The sequence below is a fragment of the Cervus elaphus genome, chromosome 28, assembly GCF_910594005.1.
Source record: "Cervus elaphus chromosome 28, mCerEla1.1, whole genome shotgun sequence".
Lineage (NCBI taxonomy): Eukaryota > Metazoa > Chordata > Mammalia > Artiodactyla > Cervidae > Cervus > Cervus elaphus.
Genome location: NC_057842.1, coordinates 26,601,541 through 26,613,740, shown reverse-complemented (window position 1 = coordinate 26,613,740; position 12,200 = coordinate 26,601,541). Strand labels below are relative to the sequence as shown.

General features: G+C 40.0%; 1 protein-coding gene across 1 annotated transcript in view; it reads left to right on the top strand.

Annotated features, from left to right (window-relative positions):
• Window positions 1-10,810, top strand: part of C28H6orf58 (chromosome 28 C6orf58 homolog) — an 85,413-nt gene extending 74,603 nt beyond the window's left edge. The window contains exons 3-6 of the mRNA XM_043889838.1: window positions 4,546-4,632; window positions 7,591-7,775; window positions 10,187-10,287; window positions 10,558-10,810. Of these exons, the coding sequence (XP_043745773.1) occupies window positions 4,546-4,632; window positions 7,591-7,775; window positions 10,187-10,287; window positions 10,558-10,810 (626 nt within the window). The remainder of the gene's footprint in view (window positions 1-4,545; window positions 4,633-7,590; window positions 7,776-10,186; window positions 10,288-10,557) is intronic.
• Window positions 10,811-12,200: the final 1,390 nt, after the last annotated feature.

The window sequence follows — 12,200 nt, the reverse complement described above, 5'->3', positions numbered from 1 at the left end:
CTTTCTATTTTTTAAGAGACCAGAATGAAGCTTTGGCGTTTTTAGTCCCATTTATATAAAAGAAATGTGACAAATAATAAATTCAGTGTTTTTGAAGAAATTCCACAGCTTACCAGGAGGATAATGAAATGAAATTTCTCCAAAATATTTTAGAAAAGCTAATTGGAAATTGGTAGAAGTTTGTAATGTGTTCTCAAATTGAGGTTTATTTGTAATAAAGTTTTATTAAAGTATAAAGGAGATAGAGAAAGCTTCTGACATAGGTATCAGAAGGGGGCAGAAAGAGCGTCCCCCTGCTAGTCTTTAGCCAGGTGTCATATAACTACTAGTGTTATAGCCACGCTTTCCGGGAAACAGACTCACTGAGAAGGACAATGCAGATAGTGGAGTGCAGTTTATTACGCCGGCGGGCCCAAGGCAGAGTCTCCTCTTAGCCAAGGACCCCGTCCAGCATTTGTGAAAATCTTTTATACCCCATGCGTACATGTCCAGACCCACCACCTACCCCATGTGTACGTGTCTAAACCCACCACCTACCCCATGTGTACGTGTCCAAACAGTCAATAGTCAATAAGCCCGCAGTTACATTCCAACCACTTAATAATCGATAAGCCTGTGATTACATCCTGACAGATAAGAAAAAAGTTTATGACCTGTCCGGAGACAGGGGTGATTACGTACGGTATGCTTCCTCTTAGGCAATGAGTAGCCTGGATGTGATCTTCAAGATTCCCCTGTCTGGAGGGGGTCTTATCCTTCCATTGTCATCCCCACAGGCACTAAGCAGAGAGTTCAGAGTCCGCTGGAGAGGCAGCCGAGCACGGCCAGCACGGACAGGCCTGAGATGGAGTCCAGGCCCTATGAATTCCTTCTTCACTAGTAAAGTAAAGTCGCTCAGTCATGTCCGACTCTTTGCAACCCCATGAACTATAGCCTACCAGGCTCCTCTGTCCATGGGATTTTCCAGGCAAGAGTACTGGAGTGGGGTGCCATTGCCTTCTCCATATAACTACTAGCAGTCTGCTAATTAGAGAAAGGAAATATCTCAAAACTGAAGAGAATAACACCAGGCCCCTCACCTACAACATGCATTTTGAGATAACCTTGGCACCAGGTGAGTTGTCTCAGGCCACAAAATGATTGACATGAATCTTGAAGAAAGGCAGGTTTCCAAGAAAATACAGTTTCATTAACATAGTTTAAGACAAACGTTTCCATAAGAAAAGTTCATTGGTTAACTCAGGGTTTGAGAATAGTTAACTTCAAGTGAAACCAGGTGTCATTATGGTAACACAGTATTTTAAGAGAAACCTCCTTTTAATTTTGTATAGAGAAGGAGAAAAAAAAAGAAAAGAAATATCGCTAGTTTGTTTCCTCCTGCTGCTTAAGAGAGATAAAAATGTCTGACACTTGCAGCCTATTTTCTCCATTTGGAGACCCCTGGCCTTCCTGCCTGTTAAGTCAAACTAGGTCGGCCAAGTAAAAGACCGAAGGTTTGTGGGGGCAGGGGTCCAAAAAGTCCGGTGGGTATTCTAGAGAGGACTGCTTGAGAGTAAAGGAGAAAGTCATTTAAGGCTGGTATATCAACAGCAGCACTGCCAAATGTTGAGGCTTTGAGGGAAAAGGTGGAATTTGCCCCTGGTTTTTGTTGAAGGGGACCTGGGGGGGTCTCCTGCTTGGAGTTTCCCGGAATAGGTTTTCCTTCAATATCAAATTTAGATTTGCACTCTTTGGCCCAATGCATTTCTCTACAGCAGCGAGGGCAGATTTTTGGAGGTTTTTTTTTTTTTTTAATTAGCTTTCTTAGGGCAGTCCCTTTTTAAATGGTACTTATCTCCACATGTAAAGCATCCATTGTTTTCCTTTTCTTAAGGCAGCAATGATTGTTTCAGCTAGCATTTGCATCTTTTGAGTTTCTGATCCTATATTGCGACAAGCCTTCAAATAATAAAAAATAGTCCCTGTCTCATGAATTGGGGATATAGCCCTTTGACACTCCTGATTTGCATTATCATAAGCAAGGAATTTCTCTAGTTGCCTTTTAGTTTCTTCTCCAATTACTGTATGGGAAATAGCAGTTTCTAATCTAGCTAAGAAATAAGCATACATTTCATTAGGTCCCCGCAATATTTTAGTGTAGCTACCTATAGGCTCCCCTTGAGGAGTAATTCGATCCCAAGCTTCAAGGGCCTCTGTTTTTAATTGATCATGCAACAAAGTAGGGCATCGTATTTGAGCTTCTATGGTGTCGAATTGTCCAGTGCCAGTTAACATTTCAAAAGTAATTTGGTTTTGGGGAGCACCAGCTTGAGCATTTCTGTTAGCATGATCTCTGGCTATATCTTGAAACCACAGTGTCCATTGAAGATACTCTCCTGGTTTAAGGAGAGCTTTTATTAAAATTCACCAATCATAGTGAATAAAGGTTCCAATAGAAGACGCCATAGCATTTAGAATCTCTCTAGTAAAAGGCGAATGTGGGCCATACAAAGTTATGACCTTTTTCACTTGTTGCATGTGGAAAAGGTTAATACCTTCATGTTGAGGTGTTATTTGCCCTTGAGCATCAACATTTCTTAAAACAGGAAAGGTGGAGAATCCTTCAGCTTCAGAGACTTGCGATTGCAAAGCCAGCAATTCAGAGAACCTTTGTCACGAAGGGAGTAGATTAAAGCTGTTTTCAGTTTTCAGTTAAAAGGTGTTTTAAGGAAGTCATTGTCAGAATCATTAGGTTCTATCGAGGGAGTGACTTTGGGATGTGTGCCCTCCAGCAGGGGAGGAGCGCTTGGAGCAACCGGGGCAGGGTTGGTAGGAAAATCCTGAAATATGTTGTTCTAATTGGGCCTTTCGTAAGGTATCATCATCTAATTCATATTCATGTAATGAGTGTTCTGCCTGTTGCCGAATATCAGGAGGGCTAGAATTACCTTGTAATGGCAGAATCACGGCTTCAATGAGAGACCATAGGGGCCAGAAATCTGTCGGAATATTTTTTCCCTGTCTGACGGCTCGTTCAACATTCTCTTTGACCCGATGCCAAATTTCTAAATCAAAACTACCTACATCAGGGAACCAAGGGTTACATTCAACCACTGTCTGAAGGCAAGCGTCTATTCGCTGACGTGAAACCGAAAATCCCTGAACTTTAAATAAGTGATAAAGTAAAATAGAAAAGCGAGGGGGCTTTCCAGCCGATTGAGCTATGTCTTAATACTTACCAACCTCAATAGGCCCTGTGGGGTCACTCCGTCCAAATCTTGCCATGTGTACCAGAGTCCCTGTTTCTGGGCGCAACTTGTTGGTCCTATATTGGACCAGAACCTGGTGGTCTGGAGTGGACAATGCGAAAGTGAAAGACGGAAAGAGGCTAAATGTTTCCTGACACTGTTCTGATGAAAAAAACATAGGGAGAAGATTATAGTTTATCTGAGATCTAGGGAGGAGTCACATGCAGGAGCTACTGAAGTTGGCTGTTCACCCACCTTTGTCAGGTGATGTCTTGAGACTCAAACCAGCTCTTTATCAGGCTTTTCTCAGAGTCAGAAAGATGGAGATCTAGCAGAAATCATTAGCACTATGGGAGGCATGCCAGTCTCAGGGGCCTAGGGGCCAGCAGTAGATGGAGGCTGAATGGGCTGGCAGATTAATGTTTTTCTTATTCTTTCATTACACTTACATATTACGATCAAGCCTGACTAAACTTACCTAATGATGGGCTTATATGTCTCCAGCATGCAGTTGTGGGGTGGGAGTACTTCAGACAGTTTCCTTGCCATCCAAGACCTTACAACACAATTAAAACAGAAAAGATATCAGAAATGAAACAATGAGCAATAAACAACAACTCTTGGTTAAAAGTTAAAGTGCAAAACAAAGGGACACGGTGGAGTCAGATGGAGTAATCAGAAAAAAATGGGTCTGAACTGAAATTTGAAATGTGAACAGAATTTCACTGGGGGAAAAAAGAAGTGAAATCTACTAGGGAATAAAAGTATGAGCAAAAACTGGTTCTCAGGAGTGGCTGCACATTGAAAACAACTACAAAATTTTCAAAAATATCAATGCCTAGGTCCACCAGCAGAAATTTGACTCTTATTTCAATAGTGTGGAAAATTAAGGTAAAAAACAATAGCATGGCACAAGTGTATGTGATTGGGTGCAGTGTGTGTGTGTGTGTGTGCCTTTGCAGTCTGAGAAACTATTAGGAAAATTCACACTTCTAATATTCATGCAGGTGAATAGCGTTAGCAAGTTCTTTAACGATCACTGTTTAATAACAATCAGGTCAGGAAAAGGAATAAATACAAAAGCAAATAATATTTGAAACAGATAATTCTAAAGTGGAATATTGTTGTGATGTTAGATGAAGGAAAAGAAATTGGTACTGAGATGGGAGATGAAGGTAAAGAGTGATAGGAAGAGAAACACAAGTCATAAGAAGATAAATGTTTGTTTCTTTGCAAACAAAATGCATTAGGCAAGGGATGATTATAAAAAGTTTCAAAATGTGCATAGTAAATCATCTGTGCATCCTCTCTCTTCTAGGCAGATTGGTTGATCCCACCCAAACGACAGACTGTGGCTATGAATCTGGAGATCGTTTGTGCATCTCTGTGGACAGTTGGTGGGCCGGTATGTTCATTTATTAGTGAAATAAGTTAATAACCTTCCCCCAAAGAAAATATCCAAGTTAAAATCTTAGGGACAGAGACAAACCAAAAACAGCACTATTGCTCCGTAAAAATGAATCCACTTCATCATGTATCTCGTGACCTTTATGTCACATTCTAGGATTTAATGGCCACAATTTCAATAATGATTCTTTAGGACATATTTTACCCAGGGACTGAAACGAGGAACTGCAAAAGACAATGGCTTTTGAATGGCCAGCACTGGTGTTAGATGGGAGGTCCCACTAATCAGAGAAGTCTCGAGGACCAGGAAGGATGAAAAAAGAGAGAACAAGAAAATAATACATTTTTTTTTTTTCATTTTGCTCAGACCAAATGTATTTAACTTGGAAACTTGTAAAAATGTCAGAGATTAATGTATTACAAATCATTCTATCAATTAGTAATCTAAGGCTTCTGTCAGATATTTAATAGTCAAATAATCAGAAGGTATTTTCTAAGTCTTTAATTTTATCTTGTGTGTTAGTGATGAAATTAATTTACACACAGTTTCTTTGAGATATTTCCCACTAATTAGAAACAAGGTCACATTTACTTTCACTTTATTAGAGTGACACACATCATAGACATCTTTACTTATTTTTCTTGTATGATACTAATTGAGTCTTTTCAAAGACTCAGAAATTGTCATGGCCACAGATCTAGAATTTAGGCTTCTTTTTTCTCACATGAACTCCAATAGTTTAGAATATCAGCCTGCTACCCTGGGGCAGAGGACTGCATTCAAAATGCATGTCTACGATGAAAAGTGTTCTGCATCACCAGTGGTAATCAGTACAAGTTTTACAGTCAACTATATAAGTATGTCTAAATTTGCTGGTATAGGTCCTATTTAGAGAGCAATTTAAAAATCTTAATTCAGTGTTAATTTAATTATCTAAAGATTTGTTGCCAACACTGAGCCAACATTTTTGCTTCAAAGACTTAATGTGAGACAAGCACTTCACAATGTCATGGTTGTACATTAAACATAACATACAAAATATCAACACTATAAGCATATTAAGATAATTCTAGAAAAAAGTCACATTTCATGGTAAAACCTCAGAAGTGTATCATTCTACGCACAAGTAGATATCTTTCTTCCATTTTTACATAATGCTTTGAAAAAATAAATGATACCAAATTCATTGAAATTACTTCTTGTGTTTTAAAATATTGTAGACAACTATTTGCTTCCCTGATGTCTCAGTGGGTAAAGAGTGTGCCTGCAGTGCAAGAGACAACAGGAGACATGGGTTTGATCCCTGGGTTGGGAAGATCCTCTGGAGAAGGGAATGGCAACGCACTCCAGGATTCCTGCCTGGGAAATCCCATGGACAGAGGAGCCTGGTGGGCTACAGTCCAAAAGGCCCCAGAGAGTTGGTACCACTGAGCGGCGGCAGCAGCAGCACTCGACTATTTTAGCCCATATTCATGTCTAATTGTAGGGTTATTAACAGAAATGAGATAGACTTATGTATATGATCCTTAGAGAGATTTTCAATATTTTGTGGTGACTTTTTTTCATATGTTTCTGTATCTGTGACTTTTTGCTTAATGGCTTCAGTTCAGTTCAGTTCAGTTACTCAGTCGTGTCCGACTCTTTGTGACCCCATGAATCGCAGCACGTCAGGCCTCCCTGTCCATCACCAACTCTAGAAGCTACCCAAACCCATGTCCATCGAGTCGGTGATGCCATCCAACCATCTCATCCTCTGTCGTCCCCTTCTCCTCCTGCCCCCAATCCTTCCCAGCATTAGGGTCTCTCCCAATGAGTCAACTCTTCACATGAGGTGGCCAAAGTATTGGAGTTTCAGCTTCAACCTCAGTCCTTCCAATGAACACCCAGGACTGATCTCCTTTAGGATGGACTAGTTGGATCTCCTTGCAGTCCAAGGGACTCTCAAGAGTCTTCTCCAACACCACAGTTCAAAAGCATCAATTCTTTGGTGCTCAGCTTTCTTCACAGTCCAACTCTCACATCCATACATGACCACTGGAAAAACCATAGCCGTGACTAGACAGACCTTTGTTGGCAAAGTAATGTCTCTGCTTTTAAATATGCTATCCAGGTTGGTCATAACTTTCCTTCCAAGGAGTAAGTGTCATAATTTCATGGCTGCAGTCACCATCTGCAGTGGTTTTGAGCCCCATAAAATAAAGTCTGACACTGTTTCCACTGTTTTCCCATCTATTTGCCATGAAGTGATGGGACCAGATGCCATGATCTTAGTTATCTGAATGTTGAGCTTTAAGCCAACTTTTTCACTCTCCTCCTTCACTTTCATCAAGAGGCTCTTTAGTTCCTCTTCAGTCTCTGCCATAACTGTGGTGTCATCTGCATATCTGAGGTTATTGATATTTCTCCCGGCAATCTTGATTCCAACTTGTGCTTCTTCCAGCCCAACGTTTCTCATGATGTACTCCGCATATAAGTTAAATAAGCAGGGTGACAATATAGAGCTTTGACGTACTCCTTTTCCTGTTTGGAACCAGTCTGTTGTTCCATGTCCAGTTCTAACTGTTGCTTCCTGGCCTGCATACCGGTTTCTCAAGAGACAGGTCAGATGGTCTCGTATTCCCATCTCTTTCAGAATTTTCCAGTTTATTGTGATCCACACAGTCAAGGCTTTGGCATAGTCAATAAAACAGAAATAGATGTTCTTCTGGAACTCTCTCGCTTTTTCGATGATCCAGCAGACATTGGCAATTTGATCTCTGGTTCCTCTGCCTTTTCTAAAACAAGCTTGAACATCTGGAAGTTCACAGTTCACATATTGCTGAAGCCTGGCTTGGAGAACTTTAAGCATTACTAACATGTGAGATGAATGCAATTGTGCGGCTTACAGATTACTTAAAAATATCCTGTATCATATTTGTTGGCGCTTGTGGTAATGATAGGTATCTTCTCTTACAGATTTGAATTACTTTCTGTGTGCACTGCCCTTCCTCGCTGCGGTGGATGCTGGCATAATGGGGATATCATCAGACCAAGTGCTGCTTGTGCCGCCACCCAAGGACCAGACAAAGTTCTGTCTTAGTGCTTCTAGTTGTCGGTTGTCCTATCCTTCGTCGATGAGGAAGTGGAATGCTCTTTACAAGGTGCCTTTTTCAAGTTTTATTATTTAATCTCTCAGGAGGTGGTAAGAGAGTTTCTCTTTTTTTTGGAATATAATCGCCTTACAATGTTCTGCTAGTTTCTGCTGTACAACACTGTGAATCTGCTATATGCATACACACACACACACATACACACACACACACAAACACATACACACATACACATACACACACACACACACACAAACACATACACACATACACACACACATACATACACACACACACACATACACACATATACACACACACACATACACACATACACACACACATATACACATACACACACATACACACACACACATAAACACACACACATACACACACACACACGCATACACACACAGATACAAACACACACGCACATACACACACATACAAACACACACACATACACACACATACACACACATACATACACACACATACATACACACACATACACACACATACACACACACACAAACACATACACACATACACACACACATACACATACACACATATACACACACACACATACACACATACACACACACATATACACATACACACACATACACACACATACATAAACACACACACATACACACACATACACGCATACACACACAGATACAAACACACACACGCACATACACACACATACAAACACACACACATACACACACATACACAAAGATACACACACACACATACATACACACATACACACACACACACATACACACAGGGGCTTCCCTGGTGGCTCAGAGAGTACAGAATCTGCCTGCAATGCAGGAGACACAGGAGACATGGGTTCAACCCCTCGGTTGGAGAGATTCCCTGGAGGAGGAAATGGCAACCCACTCCAGTATTATTGCCTGGGGAATTCAATGAACAAAGGAGCCTCTATCATAGCCTGGTGGGCTACAGTCCATGGCATCAGAAAGAGTAGGACACGACTGAGCACTTATGCACATGCACATGCTATGCATATGTCCTCCTCCTCCTGAGCCTCCCCCACCCCTTTCCACTCTTCTAGATCATCGCAGAGCACTGAACTGAGCTCCTTGTGCTATATAGCAGTTTCCCATTAACTATGTATTTTTACACCTGATAGTGAATAACGTCAATGCTGTTCTCTCAATGTGTCCCCCTTTCTCCATCTCCTGCTGTGTCCACAAGTCCATTCTCTACATCTGGACCTCTATTCCTGCCCTGTAAATAGGTTCATCAGTACCATTTTTCTAGATTCCACATATATGTGTAATGTTTTGTTTAGGTTTTTGTGTGTATTATATGGTATAAAAATACAAGTTTTTATGCAAGTTATATTAATCTCATTACTTTACAGGCTTCCCTTGTGGCTCACAGTAAAGAATCGGCCTGTGATGCAGGAGACGTGGGTTCTGTCCCTGGGTCAGGAGGATCCCCTGGAGAAGGGAATGACTACCCACTCAAGTATTCTTGCCTGGAGAATCCCATGGACAGAGGAGCCTGGCAGGCTATAGTCTATGGCGTTGCAGAGAGTTGGACATGACTGAGCGACTACCATTTTCACTTTCTTTCATTTTCAGTCTGTGACATCAAGGCAGTACATGTCATTTACATGCTCTGAACCAACACAGCATTAATAGCAACTCTATCCACTCACCTCACTCTAAATAAGCCATACATAAATGTGAGTGCACACACTGAATGAAAAGATTATTCTGGTAAATTGAACCTTCAGATCAAGTGAGCAATAACACTTGGGAGAAATATGATTATGGGGCTGGATTTAGAATAGTTAGTTTACTTCTTTCAAACGATTTGATAAGTGGTCACAAATAGGTATATCTAAACTATTATGTGGCAATCAAAACCACATATTCAATGACCAAACTAAAATACATTGGTTAAGCATAATCATGGACCAAAATCAATGCAAAAAGACATATTTACTAGTTCTATAGACTATTAGTTCATTTTTAAAGATTTGATTAAGTTATATATTCTTGTAATTTCCACCTTTTCTTAAACTTTTGTGGTAATTTCAACTATGGCAGCAGAAAAACAGCTGATAAACAAAAAATAAAGTTCTCTTGGGGTTTGACAGAAAACAACAAAATTCTGTAAGGCAATTATGCTTCAATAAAAAAAATAAATTTAAAAAGATACTGACTTTGGGGGGAAAAGTGCAGTTTGTCTCTTATAGATACACGCAGTATTACTCCTAATCTGCTCTTAATCATTATTTTAGTCTTTACAGATTGCTTGTCACTAACGACTTGTGCAAATTAATCCATAGAAACAAAATTCTCCTATGATGTAGACTATTGCTAAATTGGAAATGTGGACAAAGTGAAATTGTAGAGAGAATTGTTCTGGTTGCGCAAACATGAATGCATTTCTTCCCTCTACTGTAGCATTTGCAGTCACCTTCTAGTAGCTTTGAGGACTTGTTGAAGTACATGTGGGAGGCACACGTCTCAACCTTGAATGATGGCTACAAAATTTTTGAAGACAGGTAAGCATGGATCCCAAGTTACCTCTACTTAATACGGCAAATTTATCTATACATTTTTATTTCCTAATATCAGTTTTCTTATTAAATATTATATTTAATCATTGGGGATTAGTTATCTATATCATCCAAGGCAGGCACTCAAGCCATCACATTCTAAAACTAAAAATTACATTCTTAGTTTGTTGACAAAGGTGATCTTTTTAAGAAAATGACAAGGGTGCCATTCTGAGTGACAAATGATAACCGTACATGTTTCTGCTTGTCTTTTAGGTTTGAATATTATTCTAAACCAGAAGCGGGTTTTGGGAAAGATTGGAGCGTGTTTGTGGACTACATAGCTGCTGCCAACTTTCCCACGATCTTTAGTACAGTATCTGCGTTCCAGAAGGCCCTGCCACCACGAGTGCTCGTGGATGGGGACAGAGCTCCCTTTATCAGCGACTTTACTGACCTTCAGAACGTAGTCCTGCTTGGTCTAAATCTTGTCGGTGAAGTGGATAGAGCAACAGGTAAAGGCTTATAAACAATTCCTTTAATCAATATCACGTTGAATAGAGAAAGGAAGAAATAATGGTGATCTGAGATACATGTTGTCCTAACACATACTCTTAAAGAAACCAGAGCCATTCTGGTCCGAGGACTAGAACAGTCATTAACGAGGGTTGGGCTGATCATGCATGTAGTTACTGTTTAAACTTTTAGCTTAAGAAAGGGAGGCAATCACGCATGTAAAGCAAGGATAAGGCAGTGTGGAGTGGGGCAAGCAATGCTCACACAGAAAGACAGCAGCCATCCTACAGGCCCTGACCATACAGGTCCTTATTGACCCATGAAGCTACCAGACTATCTCGTGTGCTTTTTTCATCTACAAACCCAGATATATTCTTTCTCTTGTTGTTGTTACAGTATTTTTTTTAAAGCCTTAATGTCACTCTTAAATTTAGGAAAAAAAGAAAAACCTACCATGATTAATGAGAAAACTAGCAAACTAACTTATATGAGTTCCCTTTACCAGCCTTACTAGTCATAGCAGAAGTATTCTGCTTCAGCCCCTCAGTTGCAGAGTTTCTTAGCAGAGTGAAAAAAAGAAATCTGTAATTGCAAGTTTGAATTACTACATCATCCCAGTTTTCCAGACAGGCACTTATGCAGTGTACCAAACTTAAAACAAAATTAAAATATTAGTATCTTAAAAAAAAAAAAAAAAATTAAAGCTTTTTTTTTTTTTTTTTTTGAGCAGACCATTTTAAAAGTCTTTATTGAATGTGTTACAATATTGTTTCTATTTTACGTTTTGGCTTTTTGGCCATGAGGCATGTGGGATTCTACCTCCCCAACTGGGGCTCAAATCCACACTCCCTTCATTGGAAGGCAAAGTCTTAACCACTGGACTGCCATGGAAGTCCCCAAATGTTAGTATTTTTAAAACAACAACAAAAAAATGAGTCTGAAAGATATAAAAGATATAAAAGCAAAGTAAACTTTAAACTATATGTTTCTGAAATCTCGTTTGCATTAGGTACAATAACAAACCCAAACATTTTAGGGGCTTCATGCAACTGAAGTCTCCTCTTGCTTACTCCAATAATGGTTCCAGGGCAATGTTCTCAGTCACTGGCAGCTTTCCTTCACACAATGCTGACTGAAGATGCTTTCAACTCTAGCTCTTCCAACCCCCAACCTCTGCATTATTCACATCTCACCAACAGAAAGATACTGTGTTGGAGAAAGTCTTGACTCTTCCTTTACTTCATCTCATACTCTACTGGTATGACCTAGTCACATTATCCCATATTTGGATGCAAGGGGGGGGGCTAAGGAATTAAATTGTTGCCTAAGGACAGTTTTCTGTGACAAATCTACCCCATGAAAGGAAATGCATATATTTTAGGATCTGCCTAGCCATCTCTGTC